Source organism: Peromyscus maniculatus, chromosome 6, assembly GCF_049852395.1.
Source record: "Peromyscus maniculatus bairdii isolate BWxNUB_F1_BW_parent chromosome 6, HU_Pman_BW_mat_3.1, whole genome shotgun sequence".
Taxonomy (NCBI): Eukaryota; Metazoa; Chordata; class Mammalia; order Rodentia; family Cricetidae; genus Peromyscus; species Peromyscus maniculatus.
Window position 1 is genome coordinate 75238412 of NC_134857.1, and position 18646 is coordinate 75257057.

Below are 18646 nucleotides of genomic sequence, written 5' to 3' on the forward strand. Positions count from 1 at the left end.
AGTGATGAGTCTTCCTGGAGTCACAGACTCTGTGAGGCCTCCGGCTTAGCTCGAAGGGCAAGCAGGTAAACCCAAGACAGAAAACGTGTCTACCTGACCGTAAAGCCTGGTGCACGCCTTTATTCCCAGCACTCGGGAGGCAGAGCCAGGCGATCTCTGTGAGTTTGAGACCAGCCTGGGCTACAGAGTGAGTTCCAGGACAGGTGCAAAGCTACACAGAGAAACCCTGTCTCAAAAAACCAAAAACCAAACCAAACCAAACCAAAACAAAAAAAAACCCAAAACCCAAAAAACAAAACAAAACCAAAAAACCTAGTTCTCTCTGAGTTCCAGCCACCCCTACAGCAGGGGAGGAAACCAAGAGAAACTGTCCACAAAGAACAGACATGCCTCTCCTGAGTGCAAAGAACTGGCTGGACTGTCCTCGGCATATTCACAGCACAGGCCACCCAGAATCCTACGTCATTTTAAATCCGTCACCAACTGCAAACTGAAAGGAAGGTCGGGAAAGGAGCTGTGTGCTCCTGAGAACTCCTCTGGAGTGTGGTTTCCAGGTGGACACCAGTGTGGTGCACAGCAGAAAAGGTCCCTACTGTGTGTGTGTGTAGGGGTGGGGTGGGGCCCCCTTTTCTTTCACTTTTTGTAGCGCTGAGGACTGAATCTGGGACCTCACACATGCTAGGGAGGTGGCCACCCCAGGCCTCTCTTTTGTCCATGAACTGTTAAGAGAATGGAGAGAAAGGACTCATCTTTTAGGTTTTTTTTTTTTCGTTGTCGTTGTTTGTTTTGGAGTTTTTTTGGGGGGGGAGGGAGTTGGGATTGGGGATCAAACCCAGGGCTTTGGCTAGGTGAGCACTCTATCACTGAGCTAAATTCTCAGGCATTCTCTGAATGTTTTTTGGAGATAGGGTCTCACACTTCATAGACCTGGCTAGCCTCAAACTCATGGGCTATCCTCCTGCCTGATACTTACTGCTGGGAGTGGAGGGGTGTGCAGCCACACCCGGCCTTAGCACTTAGGTCTGTGGAATAGTTTCACTGTTACTGAGAAGCACTGGGCTGCAGTCTCTAAATTCCGGGAATACAGGCCTGGGTCGGCATGCCCAGTAAGAGCAAGTTCTAACTCCAGGTTGACATTTCCTCCTAACCAAACAAGCTTTCCTTCACGCTCCCTGTAAACAGAACTGCTGTCTAATCCTTGAAACGCTTTTCTCAGTATCTGTCTGACTGAGGCTACTCCCTCGTTAGAGCGAGTGGCTACACACAGGCAAGGGACCTGGGTCCGCGTCTATGAGATTCTGGATCGCTTGGCATGAGGGTTCCCATCCAGCACCGAGGAGGTTGAGGCAGGAGGACTGCTGTGAGTTCAAGGGCAGCCTGGGCTACAGTGTGAGGCCCTGTCTCAAAAACAAAAATAGGACAAACAGAAGAAGGTACTTGCTGCCCCGGCTGACCTGAGTTTGGTCCCCAGGACCTACCTACAGGCTGTCCTCTGACTTCCACGTGGGCACACACACTAGATATGTTAGGAGCTGGAGAGATTGCTCAGTCATGAGGACAGCTGGATTCCAGCATCCATGCTGGGTGGCTAGGTCACTCCCGCTCCAAGTAATCTAAAAACCTCTTCTGGCCTCCATGGGCATCCACACACATGTGCACAAACTCACATAAACACATAATAGTGAATAAAAATTTAACACACACACACACAAAAACACACACACCCCTTTCTGTATAAAAATACAGCTCGAGGTAAGGTCTTGCGGCACAGGACTATGGAACACACAGGCACACTTGGGCCATTGACCCTCAGATTGACAGAAGGAGACTCACTGTCATTCGAAGTGCCGAGTGGGGACAGAAAACAGCTAACTGCCGTACTGGCTCATTTTGAGTGTTGAAAAAGATAGTCATGGCGATCAGGGCGTCGTAGCTGTGATCATGGCAGAAAGCACTGAGATCTTCCAGGAGGTCCAGCCGCTGCAGGAAGACCTACAAAGGAAGAAACAGAGTCGTGGAAGCTTACAGCTAGACCATATTCTTACTAACACATCCTTAGAAGGTTCTCTGAACATGGAACTCACGATTTGTGCGCCACTCAAATTGTGCTTACACTGGAGACTGGGGTAGAATGGGCAGGATACAGGCTTCTGATTATGACAGAATTGCTTTAAAAATTAGCTCTACTACATTGCCTCTTAGGAATAAGACCAAGAAGTGATATTAACCTCCCGGGCCTAAGTTTCCTCAATAAAGTAAGAGGACAGCATTTCCCAGACAGTTGTTTTAAGGATTAAACATGAAGATAACAAAGACTGGAAACATGGACAGCGGCCAGATGTGCTCCTTAGATTTTCTGCAGACTTGAAACAAGTTTGGGTCGTCCGGGAAGAGAGAACCTCCACAGGGACAACGCCTCCCTAAGACTGGCCTGGGGGGCATTCCTTGATTCGTGATTGATGGGGGTGGTACCCAGGGACCACCCCTGGGGAGGTGGTCGGGGTAGTAGAAGAAAGCAGGCATGGTGGGTAGCTTCAGTTCCTGCCTCCAGGGTCCTGCTCTGGTTTCTTCTGATGGTCATCCATCCTGGGTCTCTCTGCTAATTACCCAAATAGTTTCCATGCAGCATTTTCTGTAATATATAATACTATTATTTATTTCAAATCAGGGCTTTTCTCTGTCCTTGGCCTTTCCTCTAATTAGCATGTATGTATGATATATGTACGTGTGCGTGCGTGCGTACATGCGTGTGCAGAGAACGAGGAGGACAGCAGGGGTCCTGCTCTATCACTTTTGCCTTATTCCCGTCTCTTCCTGAAGCTGGGCTAGGCTGGTGGCCAGCCAAGCCCCCGGTGATCCTGTCTCCTCCCCTCACAACACTAGGGTTGCAGGTGCACATGTGCCCATGACCAGCTTTTGTGTGTTCTGGGGATTTGAACTGGGGTCTTCGTGATGGTGACTGAGCCTGATGTCTGCTGAGCCATCTCTGCAGCCCCTATCCTTGGCCATTCTAAGGTGTCAGTCCGTACAGTGGTTAGGACACATGGCAACCCTTCCATGCGGTCACGTTTGTTTTCCACATTAGGCTATATATAAACTGTGGGTGTGATCCCACATGGGATCTCATGACTGAAATAACTGAATGGGGGGCATGGAAGGTTGATCAAGTTTCAGTGGAAGAGCATTTGCCCAGCAAGCCCTCAGCACTGAAAAGCAAAAAACAACTCATGAGACACCTGTGTGCTTGGAACTGTGTGCTTGTTTGTTTAGATTTATTTATCCTATGTGTTCAGCGGGGTGTATGCACTCGCACTGTGTGTGTGTGTGTGTGTGTGTGTGTGTGTGTGTGTGTGTGTGTGGTGGCGTCCACAGGGGTCAGAAGAGAACATCTGATGCCATGGAACTGGAATTACAGATGGTTGTGAGCACATGTGCATGCCGGGAACCAAACTCAGGCCCTCGACAACAGTAACAAGTTCTCTTAACTACCGAACCATCTCTCCAGCCCTAGACTGTTGTTGTTTTCAAAGATTTCTGATTTTTAAGTACAGATATGTGTACGTGAATGCTGATGCCCTTGGAGACCAGAAACATCAGGGTTGAGATGAGGGAGGTCAGATAAAGGCACAGGGAGCCTTTAGGTTGTCTAAGAAACAAAATGAGAAAGGGTAAAGTGAGGAGTGATTGGATGTGATCTCGTTTATTTTATCTACTTATTTAAGATAGGGTCTCACATAGGGCGGTGGCGGCGCTCACCTTTAATCCCAGCATTTGGGAGGCAGAGGCAGGCGGATCTCTGTGAGTTCAAGGCCAGTCTGATCTACAAAGCAAGTTTCAGGATAGCCAGGGATGTTCCACAGAGAAACACTGTCTCAAAAAACCAAAAAAAAAAAAAAAAAAAAAAAAAACAAAAAACAGAGAGAGAGAGAGAGAGAGAGAGAGAGAGAGAGAGAGAGAGAGAGAGAGAGAAGAAACCCTGTTTTGAAAAACCAAAGAGGGGGGAAAAGGTAGAGTCTCACTGTGTGACCCTGGATGGCCTTGAACTCTCAGAGATCCACCAGCCTGTTTCCCAAGCAGTGGGATTGAAAGCACTTGCCAGCATTCCTGGTATTCAGGTTAGGGTAGCTATCACTGTGATGAAACACCATAACCAAAAGCAACTCGAGGAAGAAAGAGTTTATTATGTTCACATCATAGTCCACCATTGAAGAAGTCAGGACAGGAACTCAAACAGGGAAGGAACCTGGAGCCAGGAGCTGATGCAGAGGCCATGGAGGGGTGCTGCTTACTGATTTAGCTCCACGTGGCTTGTTCAGTCCACTTTCTTCTAGAACCCAGGCCCGACTAATCAATCCCACATTGACCACTAATTAAGAAAATACCATATGGGCTTGCCTACAGCCTGATCTTATGGGGATGTTTTGTCAATTGGGGTTCCTATTTCTCAAATGATTCTAGCCAAAACACCTAGCATGAGATATATATTGTTAGGCTAAATATACATATTTTAAAAAATTTTTATGTGTATGTAAATGTATATGAGTGCAAATACCTCCAGAGGCCAGACAGCACAGGAGTCCCTAGAACTGGAATTTATAAGTTATAAACTGCCTGACATGGGTGCTGCGAACTGAATTTTGGTCCTTTATAAGAGCAGTGATCGCTCTTAGCTGCTAAGGACCATTCTACAGCCGGGATACGGTAGCTCAAGATTGTAATCCTAGCTCTTAGAAGCAGGGGCAGGAAGTCTGCTTTGAATTCAAGACCAGTCTGGGCTACACAATGAGTTCCAGGCCAGCCTGTCTTGGAACCACACAAACAGGGTCAAGGAGATGGCTCCGTGGGTAAAGGCATTTGTAGGAGAATATTATTTTAAGGCGTGTTACTTTTGTTTATGTTGCATTTGTTGAACTCTGTGAAGCTGTGTTACTGTGCCTGTCTAAAACACCTGATGATCTAATAAAGACCTGAACGGCCAATAGCAAGGCAGGAGAATGGATGGGTGGGGCTGGCAGGCAGAGAGTATAAACAGAAGGAGAACTCTGGAAGAGGGATTGAAAAGGAGGAGCCAGAGAAGGAGGAGGACATTAGGGGCCAGCCACCCAGCTATACAACCAACAATGGAGCAAGAGTTACAGAAGTAAGAGAATGGGAAAAGCCCAGAAGCAAAAGGTAGATGGGATAATTTAAGTTAAGAAAAGCTGACAAGAAACTAAGTCATGATAAGGCTAGGCATTCATGATTAAGTATAAGCCTCCGTGTGTGATTTACTTGGGAGCTGGGTGGCGGCCCCCCAAAAAAGACCAAAGACCAACCAACAATAGGCACTTGCCACCCAGGCTGCCAACCTGCGTTCAATCCCTGGCATCTACATAGCAGAAGCAGAGAACTGGCCATTGCATGATGCCCTCTGACCTTTGTAAGTGTGCTGCGCTGCACACACTCTCATAGACACCAATAAATACTTGTTTTTAATTTTTTATTCATTTTACATATCAACCACAGTTCCCCCTCCCACCCCTCCTCCTGCTTCCACCCCCACCCCTGCCTCCTCCCCAACCCAGCCCCATCCACTCCCCCAAAAGGGTAAGGCCTTCCATGGGGAGTCAACAAAGCCTGGTACATTCAGTTGAGGCAGGACCAAGCTCCTCCCCGCATCAAGGCTGAGCGAGGTGTCCCAGCATAGGGAATGGACTCCAAAGAGCCAGCTCATGCACCAGGGATGGATCCTGGTCCCACTGCCAGGGGCCCCTCAAACAGACCACGCTATACAACTGTCTCCCGTATGCGGAGGGCCTACTCTGGTCCCATGCAGGCTCCACAGCTGTGGGTCTCGAGTTCGTGAGTTCCCACGAGCTTGGTTCAATTGCCTCAGTAGATTTCCCCATCACGATCTTGACCCCCCTCGCTCAGTGGGAGTGCAAACTTGTACAGTCACTTTGGAAATCAGTTCGGTGACTTCTTAGAAAATTGTTTTGTTCTGAGAAAGGGTCTCACTATATGTAGCCTCACCTGGCTTGGAACTCAGAGATCTGCCTACCTCTGGGACTCCAGAATGCAGAGATTAAAGGCATGTGCCACTGTGTGCCTGACATAAATGTAATTTCTTTAAAATGTAATTTCTTTTTTGTTAATAATTATTTATTACATATACAGTGCTTTGCCTGCATGTATTCCTGCAGGCCACAAGAGGGCACCAGATCTCATTACAGATGGTTGTGAGCCACCATATGGTTTCTGGGAATTGAACTCGGGACCTCTGGAAGAACAGCCAGTGCTCCTGACCTCTGAGCCATCTCTCCAGCCCCATAAATATAATTTAAAAAATATTTTGAAAGGGCTGGAGAGATGGCTCAGCTGTTAATGGCTAGAATATGTGTTTACATATATTTAAGTTTTACTTTATTCTATGTGTATGAGTGTTTGGCCTGCATGTGTATAAGTGTGTGTGTGTGTGTGTGTGTGTGTGTGTGTGTGTATGTGTGTGTGTGTGCGCGCCTAGGGCCCACAGAGGTCCAAAGACAGAGTTAGAAACCCTGGAGCCAAAGTTACAGATCACTGTAAACCACTAAGTGAGTGCTGAGAACTGAACCCAGGTCCTCTGTAAGAACAAAAAAGGCTCTTAACCACTCTTGAGCCCCGTCAAAAAATATCTTAAAAAAAAAATCACAATGGCAGATGGTGGTGGCACACGCCTTTAATCCCAGTACTCGGGAGGCAGAGGCAGGCAGATCTCTGTGAGTTTGAGGCCATCCAGGTCTACAGAGCGAGATCCAGGAAAGGCACCAAAACTACACAGAGAAACCCTGTCTCAAAAAAAAAAAAAAAAAAAAAAAAAGAAAAAAGAAAAAAAAAATCACAGTGGGAGCCCTACCCTTTTGTAGGAGGGCATGGACGTGGGTGGGCAGGCGGGGAGTGGGAGGAGGGATGAAAGGGGGGAATCTGTGGTTGGTATGTAAAATGAATTAAAAAAAACTCTTAAAAAAAATCCTCGCCGGGCGGTGGTGGCGCACGCCTTTAATCCCAGCACTCGGGAGGCAGAGCCAGGTGGATCTCTGTGAGTTCGAGGCCAGCCTGGACTACCAAGTGAGTCCCAGGAAAGGCGCAAAGCTACACAGAGAAACCCTGTCTCGAAAAACCAAAAAAAAAAAAAAAAAAAATCCTCACATATACACAGAATCACTGATTACGGAGAGTGGGTTGTGCAAAGCTGAACTGGATGCAGAGGAACGAGCACTCGGCCTATCACGGCAGCGCAGTGAGGGGTGACGGACTGTAGAGAACCCCAGGGGAGATGGAGACGAGCGGAGAGGCACCACGGTGTTCTAGAGTGAGAGGGAGTCAAGGGCAAGTCTCCCGGAGGAGAAAAGATGCTCCCTTCCCATTCACCGGCAGTTTGCTCTTACCTCCAAATCCATGTAGACGGCACTGATGGCCACCTTGGTGCCCTGTCGGTAGATGGTCTTCTGGTCCTTTCTGAGCATCTGCTCAGTGCTCAGGCCTAGAAAATAGAAGGGAGACTAGAGTCACACAGGGGGCGTGGCCTAACACCACAACGGTGAAGACAAGGAGAATGGGAAGTAGTTCCTCCTAGGGGCAATGGACAGGAGCAGTAAGTGAAGATGTAATTATATAGAGGGTTACTTGAATAATCAGGCCACGGGCTGGAGAGATGGCTCAGCGGTTAAGAGCACTGGCTGCTCTTCCAGAGGGCCAGGGTTCAATTCCCAGCACCCACGTGGCAGCTCACAACTGTGTGCAACTCCAGTTCCAGGGGAGCTGACACCTTCTTCTGTCTTCTGTGGGCACCAGACATGCAACAGTGCACAGACATACATGTGGGCAAAACACACATCCATATGAAATAATTCAATAAAATGATGATGATCAGGTCACAGGAGTTGAATGGGACTTTGTAGAAGGGTGAAAGAAGAAGGTTGACTGGATGTGGTGGTGCACACCTGTAATCCCAGGGCTCTGGAGGGAGAGGCAGGGATGAGTTTGAGAGCAGCCAGGTCTACACCATGAATTCCAGGTTACATAGTGAGACCGCCTCATTAAAACAAACACGCCACTCAAACACAAGCAAACGACAACCCAGAACCAACAGCACAGAGGCTCCGACTCTTCCCCAGCCTCCTCTCGACCCATCATCGTTCTTTATTTATTTACGAGTTTTGCCCGGAATCACCCTGGGCCCTTGTACATGCTGGGCAAGTGCCTGCTCTTCAGCTACATCCTCGGCTCTGAGGTTTTCTTCCTTTCTATATTCTCTTCACTTTCTAAAAGTACATGTAGCATTGCTATTTCCTTCTTTTGCTTTTTTTATACCAACAGGTAGAAGATTATGGAAGTTTTTGGTTCTCCTTGTCCTTTGAACAGACACTGAATTACTTACTTCTTCCTCTAATAACACAGCTCCTGATCTGATAGCTTACCCCACCCCGTATATGTTACTATGTCCTAAATTCGGATAAGTAACTCCCCCACCCCCATCCCGTACATGTTATTATGTCCTACATTCTCAGATGACACTGGGACTCTTTATGGTGTTTTATTCTGTGAGAATTTCATAAATATGTTCATCATATTCACCCTCCCCAATAGCCTCAGAACCCCCCCAACTTGCTGCTCACCTACCTCCAGCTTTTTTCTTTTTATATCCAGCAAGTCCAATTTGTGCTGTGCATACAGTCTTGGACTTGTTGTTTTATTTTTCAGGACAGGGTTTTCTCTGTGTGTAGCCCTGGCTGTCGTAGAACTCACTCTGTAGACCAGGCTGGCCTCGAACCCCAGAGATCCACCTGCCTCTGCCTCCCAAGTTCTGGGATTAAAAGTGTGTGCCACCACCACCTGGGTAGTCTTAGCTCTTTTAACCCTTTTTTATCTGTTTTTTTTCAGACAGCGTTTCTCTGAGTAGCTTTCACTTTGGAGATAGGGTCTCCTCATATAGACCAAGCTGTCCCTCAACTCACTCAACAGCTCGGGTTGCCCTGACTTCCTATCGTCCTGCCTGGGCTTCTCCAGTGCTGGGATTACGGCACGGGCTCCCACCCCCAGCACTTTCCACCCTCTTCCAGACTCAGGATGGCTGACTGATCGTTCACAAGCAGACACATAAGCCACTCATTTCTCTGTGGTATAAGAGTAACCACTTTAATGTTCTGAAATCGTCCTGCCGGCTTTCCAGAGACAATGTTCAGAGCCTGCCCACTGACTTTCTCATGCGGAAAATCCATCGCACCTGAGACATCAAACTTTGCCTTTTGCAGAGAATCAAAGATGTCCTTTCTCTGGGGAAGATCTGGGAAGAGAGCCTCCAGCTTTTCTACATATTTGCTGTCCTTTGGGGTTGCCTTTCCAATTTTGACATCCATGTTGACACAGTCCAGGATGATGGTACCTATGAAGGGATAGGAAGAACAGGAGTTCTTGAGTGAACCCTCCACTCACACCCACTCGCATACACATAATTCCAAACCCGATGGACACACCCAGAGAGTGCATCCGGGGCCAGTCCATGAGGACGAAACAACACACTTGGACTGCCCATGTCCTAAGTGAGACCTCCCAAAGTAAAATGCCATGAAGAGCATGGGAAGATGGACAAGAAGCCTGAACACTGGGCGGAGAGATGGCTCAGCAGTTAAGAGCGAGCACTGGCCGCTCTTGCAGGGGACCCGGGTTTGAGTCCTAGAACCAACACAGCAGTTTACAACTGACACCCAGTCTCGGGAGATCTGAGGCTCTCTTCTGGCCTCCTGAGGTACCAGGCATGTACACCGTGCAGATAGACAGACAAAATACCCAAACATATAAAAGTAAATAAGTAAAATAAAAAGAAGCCTGTGCATCTTAGGCCTTGTGGATTTCACAGCCTCAGAAGGAATCCAGCTCCTCAGCAAGCCAAATTCCATCACAGAATCTTTTTTTTTTGGTACATTTTTACTTATTCTTTGACAATTTCATATACTTCCCCTCTCTCCCAGCTCCACTCCACCTCCCTACCCACCCAACTGCCTGTTCTTTCTCTCAAATTAGCAGGTAGGAGCTGGAGAGATAGCTCAGGTTAAGAGCACTGGCTGTTCTTCCAAAGGATCCAAGTTCAATTCCTAGTACCAACATGGCAGTTGACAATTCTGACACCCTCTTCTGGCGTCTGAGGGTACCAGGCAAAACAGACACCCATAAAAAATTTTAAACTTCCTTTTATTTTTTTTAATTTATTTTTTAAAGATTTATTTATTTATTATATATACAGTATGTATGCCTGCAGACCAGAAGAGGGCACCAGATCTCATTACAGATGGTTGTAAGCCACCATGTGGGTGCTGGGAATTGAACTCAGGACCTCTGGAAGAGCAGCCAGTGCTCTAAACCTCTGAGCCATCTCTCCAGCCCCTAAACTTTTTTTTAAGACACAAACAAACAAACAAACAAAAATCAACCCAGAGAGTATGGTTTTTGTTGGCCGTGTACTTCTAAGGATGGAGCCTGCCCAGAGTGTGTTGGGTGTACCTAGTGTCACGCCACTGCAGAAAACGGAGTCCCCTCTCACAGAGCTATGCACTTCAAACAGCTTCTTGGCTACAGCTGAGGCTTTGTGCCCTCTCTTCAGTCAGGGGATCTTACTGTTGGATGAGACTGCCTCGTCTAATCTAATTAGCCCTGGCGCGCACGCACCCCGTGGAAAGGAGAAGAGAGCTCTCAGAACTGACAGCCGAGTCTGCTTCCTGTTTCCCTGGTGGGTCCTTCCATGAAACGGAGCTGCAGATGGGCACTGCCCACGTCTGGTGCCCCGTGCCTCCTTCCCACGTTCTCCAACACAAATCCCCAGGCAGCAAAAGGATGCCCATGCTCCGCGGAAGAACCTTTGCCTTCCCGACGAGCCGACGGCTTTAAGAGCGCATGGTTACAAGTAAGGCCGCCAGCGGTTAGGCTTTCTGGACCCTTCTTAGGATGGGAGCAAAGAACCATTCGGGTCCTAACCCAAAACTGATCCCTTACCGTGCAGTAGGGAGGCAGTTTGTCTGTCCAAGACCTCTGGTGCCCCCTGCAGGATTCTCTCGGCCACCAGGGTAGCACAGGACCCCACCAGCTCAACAGACACATGACAGGGAGGGCAGTGTTTCTGCTCAATTGGTCGATGGTCCAGCACCTCTGCTACAGCTTCCTCCAGAGCCGCGTCACTTCTGGGGAGGGCAGTGGATCACAGAGAACACAAAGAAAGAAAGTACATCAGCGCTCCAGCTGCCGGAACCAATCTCCACCATAAAGAAGAGTGTGTGTGTCTCAGGCAAACACAGAGGTCACTTTTGCCTGGGCCGTACCCTGCTCTGCTCTCTTCTATGTGGTACGGGAAACGGCCTTTTAAAGGGCACGAAATGAACTCTGTGACGAGTTTGAAGCTACCGTCCGGGTTGCCAATCCAAATGAACGCTGACACTCAACAGAACCTCGTCCTTTTGACAATCAGATACCGTGTAGGCCACCAGGTTAGGGCTTTTACCCACGCCTTCCTTTCCAGGCCTGTGCTCCGCCCTCAGTATCCTCTGTCTAGGCTCTTTCAAGTCTCCTCACCAGCCATCTACTTTCCAACTAAAGGCTCATTAAAACCTCCAAACGCTTCCTGAATGATCACTTGAAAAACAAAAACAAAAAACTTTACTCTGTTAGCACCTGAATAAATATAATTAACAAGTTTTCTGCTACCTAAAATAAAGTCCAACCTCCTCCGAAGGCCCTGCAAGGCCTCCCTGGTCCGGCCCTCCCACCTCAGTCTCATCAAGTCCTGGCTCACCTTTCCCACATAGTTCATGCTCAGCTGCCCAAAACAAGTCCCAGTCCCCAGCTCAGGGTGCAATTTCATGCCTGCCTGGCTTTCGCTTCCCTTACTTCCCCCTCTGCCTGAAAGGCTCTTTCAGCCACTCCCCCACCCCTGTAGGGGACAAACACCAAATTCTCTTTGTAGACCGGGCTCAAGGGGCAGCCTCCTCTACAGAATCTTGACGCCCTCAGCTTCCCTCCAGTATGATGAGTTACGTCCACTTCTCGTCTGTCAAGCCCCACCGTCCTCCGGAGTGACAGTTATCACTTGCCTCCGGCACCCACTCCGATGATCTGTTTGCTTACTGCCCTCTTCCTGACTGAACAATGCATGCACACTGTCACCTTCATCCACTTCAGAAAAAGGTTTTCATGAGTCAATTCATGGACGCCCTCAGGTACCCGTCATTTCTTGCTATAACCACTGTGCTCAAGGGGAAAATAGGCATTTCTAATAGCAGAAGCCAGACACACTTAGGCAAATCTCATACTCATGTTGCTTTCTGGCAGCTTTTTCTAGTCCTAAATTAGAAGTGGAATTATTATAGATGTACACATTTGTTGAACAGACATGGCTGAGATATTTATAGAGTCTACTAGAACATATTATTCTTGTGTTTCAAAACACCAAAAAGTTTTGACATGGGAGGCAGATTTAAGTTATTTTGAATGATTATTTATGAACTCACTATATATTTTTGTTTCTTTATATCATAAACATCACTAGAGAAATGGCACCAATTTTTAATAGGTTTTTCATATTGGATATGACCCATCAATTATAGCTAGCTTCTGAGGCAGGTGAATTACTGAGTTTCAGGCCAGCCTGAATGATTTCCAGGCCAGCCAATGCTGCACAGTGAGACCCTGTCTCACACCAAAAAAGCAAACAAAGCAAAGAAATCAAAAACGACAACAACAAATTAGATCTGCGACTCCAGGAGGCAGATCCTCCTTCTGTGTTTCTATCTGTCAGAGTCTAATGGCGCAGGATGAGCAGCCACTTCATGGACTTAGTCGTCATCTACGTACTTGGGTAAGACGTGATGGTCAACAAGGGTGAGGGTGAGCTGGCCAGCCTGGTGGAGTGTGTGGAGGTCGATCTCATCCCGGAAAATCAGCGCAGCCTCCGGAATCTGAACCTTCTGGAGGAAGAAGACATTGTCCCCTCGGAGAGGAAGCTCAGAACGATTTATGTTTAAAACTGGTATAAAGATTTCTCCTGCTTCCGCCGTCTAGTAAAGGAAGTGAAAAGAAGGCATCCTAAGGTTTTGGAAACAGCAAGAAAAAGTAACAAGGTTGGGCTTTGTGTTTCCTCCCTGCATATATGTAAAAAAAAAACCCCAAAGCGACATGATCTGGGGTTGAATTACATCACCTTCTTACTACCAATTACCAAATCTATAAAGATAAAAGGATAACTTGCAGGGGCTGGAGAGATGGCTCAGAGGTTAAGAGCACTGGCTGCTCTTCCAGAGGTCCTGAGTTCAATTCCCAGCAACCACATGGTAGCTCACAGCCATCTGTAATGAGCTCTGGTGCCCTCTTCTGGCATGCAAGGATACATGGAGGCAGAATGTTGTATACATAATAAATAAATATTTAAAAAAAAAAAAAGGATAACTTGCTTTTCAAACTGGGGAATCAAACCCAGAGCCTTGACCGTGACCGTGAAAGCACATAGTCTATGACTGTTCTGAGAGGATGGCCCTTGTCGTCCTTCTTAGCAATACCATGGAAATCAACAAGTTGTCTTATGGGAAAGACCTGGGTATAGACTTCATGATACAGGAAAGAGATTAACAGCGCTTAAAAGCTAACCTAGGATGGGGCCAGAGAGATTGCTCAGCAGTTAAGAGACTGGCTGCTCTTCTAGAGGACACAGATTCTATTCCCAGCACCCTCATGGCAGCTCACAACTATCTATGTCTCTGGTTCCAGGGGATCTGATGCCCTCTTCTGGACTTTGAGGGCACATGGCATACACACAGTGCATAGACATACATGCAGGCAAAACACCCAAACATATAAAATATGAATAATTTTTTAATTGACCTGGATTGGCAGGGATGTAGCTTAGTTGGTATCGTACTCACTTGGCATGCAAGAAGCCTAGGAATTCCCAACACTGCATAAATAGTATGGTGGTCTATGCCTGTAATCCCAGCACACAGGAGGTGGAGGTGAGTGCCTTAAATCCCAGCACTTGGTTGGGCAGAGGCAGGTGGATTTATGAGTTCTAGACCAGCCTGGTCTACAAAGCGATTTCCAGGCCAGCCAGGCAGTTACACACAGAGAGAAACCCTGTCTTGAAAAAACAAAACAAACAAAAAAATTCAATGTCACCCTCAGCTACCTAGTGAGTTCCAGGTCAATGTGAAATATATGAAAGCCTGTCTCAGAAAAAAAAAAAAAAAAAAGAAGAAGAAGCAAGAAAGATAATCTGAGAGGACAACTACTAGATCATTGGTATCCATAGGAACTAAAAAAATAAGCTATTTAAATGTAACTTTATGGTTACAAACCCTCGGTGTGGTTTGAATGAGTTATTCCCCCATGGGCTTATAAGTTTGAATGCTTAGTCATCAGGGAGTGGTACTCCTTGGGAGGGATTAGGAGGTGTGGCCTTATTGAAGGAAGTGTGTCACTGGGCTTGAGGTTTCAAGGGCCCAAGGCAGGCCCGGTGGCTCTCTCTTCCTGCTGCACGTAGATCTGGATGTAGAACTCTTTTTGTTTTGGGTTTTTTTTGGTTTTTCGAGACAGGGTTTCTCTGTGTAGCTTTGGAGCCTGTCCTGGATCTTGCTCTGTAGACCAGGCTGGCCTCAAACTCACAAAGATCCGCCTGCCTCTGCCTCGCGAGGGCTGGGATTAAAGGTGTGTGCCACCACCACCCGGCAATGTAGAACTCTTAGCTCCTCTCCGGCACCATGTCAATCTGCATGCTGCCATGCTCCTTGCCATGATGAAAATGGACTAAACCTCTGAAACTGTAAGCAAGCTCCAATTAAATGCTTATTAAATGCTTTCTTTTATAAGAGTTGCCATGGTCATAGTGTCTTTTCATAGCAAGAGAAAGACACTCCTCAAAACACACGTACACACTCCAGACGGTCACAGCACTCAACAAAGGGATCTTTATTTATCCTCTGTTACGCACAGGTGCATGTGCACCTGCACAAGCATGTGTAGAGGTCAGGGGACAACCTCGGGTGTCATTCCTAAGGCACCAGCACCCCACCCCACCCCATTCTGAGACAGGGGGACAATTATCTCAATTGCCTGACACTCAACAGGTAGGCCAGGTGGCCGGCCACTGAGCCCCAGGGATTTGCCCGACTACCCACTAGCGCTGGGATGAGAAGCGAGTGCCTCTGTGCCTGACTTTTTCTCTGTGGGCTCTGGGGCTCAAACCTGGGTCTCACGCTTGCACATCAAGGCCTTTATTGACTGAGCTATCCCTACTACTCTCCAACTTTATCTTCTTTTTTATTGATTTATTCATTTTATTTTACGCTTGAGTATTTGGCCTGTGTGTTGTATGTGCACCACGTGTGTGCTTGGTACCTATGGAGGCCGCAAGAGGGCACGGGATCCCCTGGCACTGGAATTTTAAAGGCTGTGAACTACCGGACAGGTGCTGAAGAACTGAACTCTGGTCCTCCGAGCTACCTCTCCAGCCCTTTTTTGTTGGTTTGTTTGTTTCTTACGAGACAGGCTAAACCTTACCCTCCTGCCTCCTGCTTCCAAGGCCTTACAGATACGTGTTGTAACACCTAGCTGGGACTTAACTGCAATTTAGCCAATGCTGAAATTTGTTTGTTTTTGTTTTTTGAGACAGGGTTTCTCTGTGTATCAGCTCTGGCTGTCCTAGAACTCTCTCTGTAGACCAGGCTGACCTCAAACTCACAGATCCACCTACCTGTGCCTCCTGGGCATTGGGATTAAAGGTGTGCATGACCACTGCCCAGCACTAGTGCTAAATATTATTAAGGGGCAGAGCTGGGTCTTGAATCCAAATCTTTTCACTCTAAGGGGCTATTTCTTGGTACTCACCTTTGTTAGGTAAAAAGCCAGGGCAAGAGCAGACACCATGGAGTCTAAGTCACAGGCTTCATTTCCCAGCACAACATGCAGAGGCCTGGACTCCTGCAGGGAAGGAGAAAATCATAAAGTCATCTCTGTATTTCCATTACCTCACACTCCAGTGGGGCATCACGGACATCTTCTCACCGACCTTCCGAGGATAGGATACCGCTGATGGGATCGGCAGAGACGGCCCAAGCAGCTCGGCTAGACTATGGGCAGCTATATACACCCAGTTGGCAGAAAGGTGCTTTTCCCCTCCGCTAACCCCGTCCCTGTGTGTTACCTCTCAGAACACTAAACAATGACCTGATTGCTTATGCTTCTTCAGGCTGTCACTGTCGTCAGAGACAGAATGTTCTGGAAATGGTCAGTTATGCCATGCCCTCAAGGATACCAGGCCTAGTCTACCACTCATTGCCTCTATTCTAAAAATAAAAGAATAACGTTTACATTTCTACGCTATGAGAGTAAGCAGAGGCTTTGGATATAAAGGTGAAAATACAATCTACAGCCAGCAAGAGGTTCAGTGGATAAGGGTGTTTGCCATCAACCGAGCCTGAGGACCTGAGCTGGACCCCTAGAATCCACACGGTGGGAGGTGAAAACCAACACTGGAAACTTGTTCTCCAAACTCTATACCTCGTGGTCCAGGGAACTGAACTTACAGGCTTGGAGGCAAGCACTTTCACCCACAGAGCTACCTAGCCAGACCACACTCGGTACTTTGTATGCTAACCTAAGAAAGTATACACAAAACCCACAATAAAAGTGTTGCTGCTTGGAGGTCCCTAGGTAGGATGACTGTGGCTTATAATAAATTTCGGTTTTACTCAATTATTGAAAAAAAAAAAAAAGCCAAACGAATGGAAACACATGAACTATGAACCAAAGGCTGAGGGGCCCCCAGCTGGATCAGGCCCTCTGAATAGGTGAGACAGTTGATTGGCTGGATCTGTTTGGGAGGCAACTAGGCAGTGGGACCAGGTCCTGTGCTCATTGCATGAGTTGACTGTTTGAAACCTGGAGCTTATGCAGGGACACTTGGCTCAGTCTGGGAGGAGGGGACTGGACCTGCCTGGACTGAGTCTATCAGGTTGATTGCAGTCCTTGGGGGAGACCTTGATCTGGAGGAGGTGGGAATGGGGGGTGGGTTGGGGGGAAGAGGAGGGGGTGGGAGGGGGGAGAACAGGGGAACCCGTGGCTGATATGTAGAACTGAATGGTATTGTAAAATAAAATAAATAAAAGGAAAAAAAAAAGTGTTGCTGCTGCTGCTGGAATTTCTCTGGATCTTTGTTTTGGTTTTAGAAGTCTGACTCTGTAGTCCTAATTGGCCTGGCTTGAACACTTATTCATTTAAATGAATTTGTGTGTATATGAAATGTGTGCATGTCTGAGCAAGCCACAGTGCCATGTAGAGGTCAGAGGGCAACCTCAGATGTCAGCCCTCTCCTTCCACTTCTTTTGAGGGAGGGCCTCTTGTTCACGACTGCAGGTCCACACATTTCCAGGGATTCTCGTGTCCCTAATACCCATCCGGCTTTGCTGTAGGTGCACTAAGATTACAGATACATATTGTAGCATCTGTCTTTACATGAGTTCTGGGGATCTGAACTTCTGTCCTCACATTTTCATGATTTTATTCAGTTAGCCATTGTACTGGCTAGTTTTATGTCAATTTGACACAAACAACAATCACTGGAGAAGAGGGAGCCTTGATTAAGAAAACGCCTTTAATCCCAGCACTCAGGAGGCAGAGGCAGGAGGATCTCTGGCAGAGGCCATCTTGGTCTACAGAGCAAGTTCCAGGAGTTACACAGAGCAACCCTGCCTCAAAAAACAAAAAGAAAATGCTTCTATAGTTTTGCCTTTTCTTTATTTAAACATTTGAGGGTGCCATACATTATTCTAATACTTTTACATCTATTAATTGATCATTTAGTCTCCAAAACAGCCAAATGAGGAATGCACATACTTTAAGCATTATCATACTTGTAATCTCAGCAGTTGGGAGGTAGAGGCAGGCAAATCAGGAGTTCAAGTCCAGCCTCAGTTAAATATTTAGTTCCAGGCCAGTCCACACTATTCAAGTCCTGGTCTATAAAGGAAAAGAATTATTATAATCATGATTTTTGGGTGCTGGGTATTGCATTTAGGGAATTGCATACACTGGACAAGCACTCTACTGGGCTCTATCCCTTACCCTTGAGGGAGGGTTTGCTAAATAATCCAAACAGTTCTCAACATTTTGATCTTCCTACTTCAGCCTTCCCAGCCCCGAGGTTACAGGCATGGACATCATGCCCGGCAGATGTATTGCTGGAGACTGAACCCTGGGCTGTGCAGGCTAGGTAAGAACTCTATCAACTGGGCTACACCTTCTGTCCTTAAGCTAGCTTACTTTTAAAAGGGAGGGGGCCTGGGTATGGTGGCACATGCTTTTCATCTCAGCACTGGGGAGGCAAAGGCAGGCCTGTGAGTTTGGGGGCAGCCAGGGCTCACAGGGAGACCCCATCTTAAAAAACATTATCACCCCCACCCCCCATCATCATCATCTATCCTGCGTGTGCGTGGAGAGCAGAGGATGACCTGGGGGCGCAGGGTCTCTCTTCCACCATGTGGATTCCAGGTATCAAATTCAGGTCATCAGGCTTGAATGAAATCAGACAAGGCCTACCAATTCACGTAAGCTTCCGTCATTTCAATGCTGTTATTTTAGCTGGCTAGGCCTTTGC

At 47.4% G+C, this 18646-nt stretch overlaps 1 protein-coding gene across 2 annotated transcripts in view; it reads right to left on the reverse strand.

Annotated features, from left to right (window-relative positions):
- The window catches only part of Prune1 (prune exopolyphosphatase 1), a 32755-nt gene that overhangs the window by 2969 nt on the left and 11140 nt on the right, over window positions 1-18646 (reverse strand). For both annotated transcript variants that reach the window (XM_042279500.2, XM_006982534.4), the window contains exons 2-7: window positions 15880-15972; window positions 12859-13061; window positions 11008-11192; window positions 9245-9403; window positions 7407-7501; window positions 1834-1992 (exon numbers count right to left, since the gene is read on the reverse strand). In XM_042279500.2, the coding sequence (XP_042135434.1) occupies window positions 1834-1992; window positions 7407-7501; window positions 9245-9403; window positions 11008-11192; window positions 12859-13061; window positions 15880-15918 (840 nt within the window). In that variant the 5' untranslated portion in view covers window positions 15919-15972. The remainder of the gene's footprint in view (window positions 1-1833; window positions 1993-7406; window positions 7502-9244; window positions 9404-11007; window positions 11193-12858; window positions 13062-15879; window positions 15973-18646) is intronic.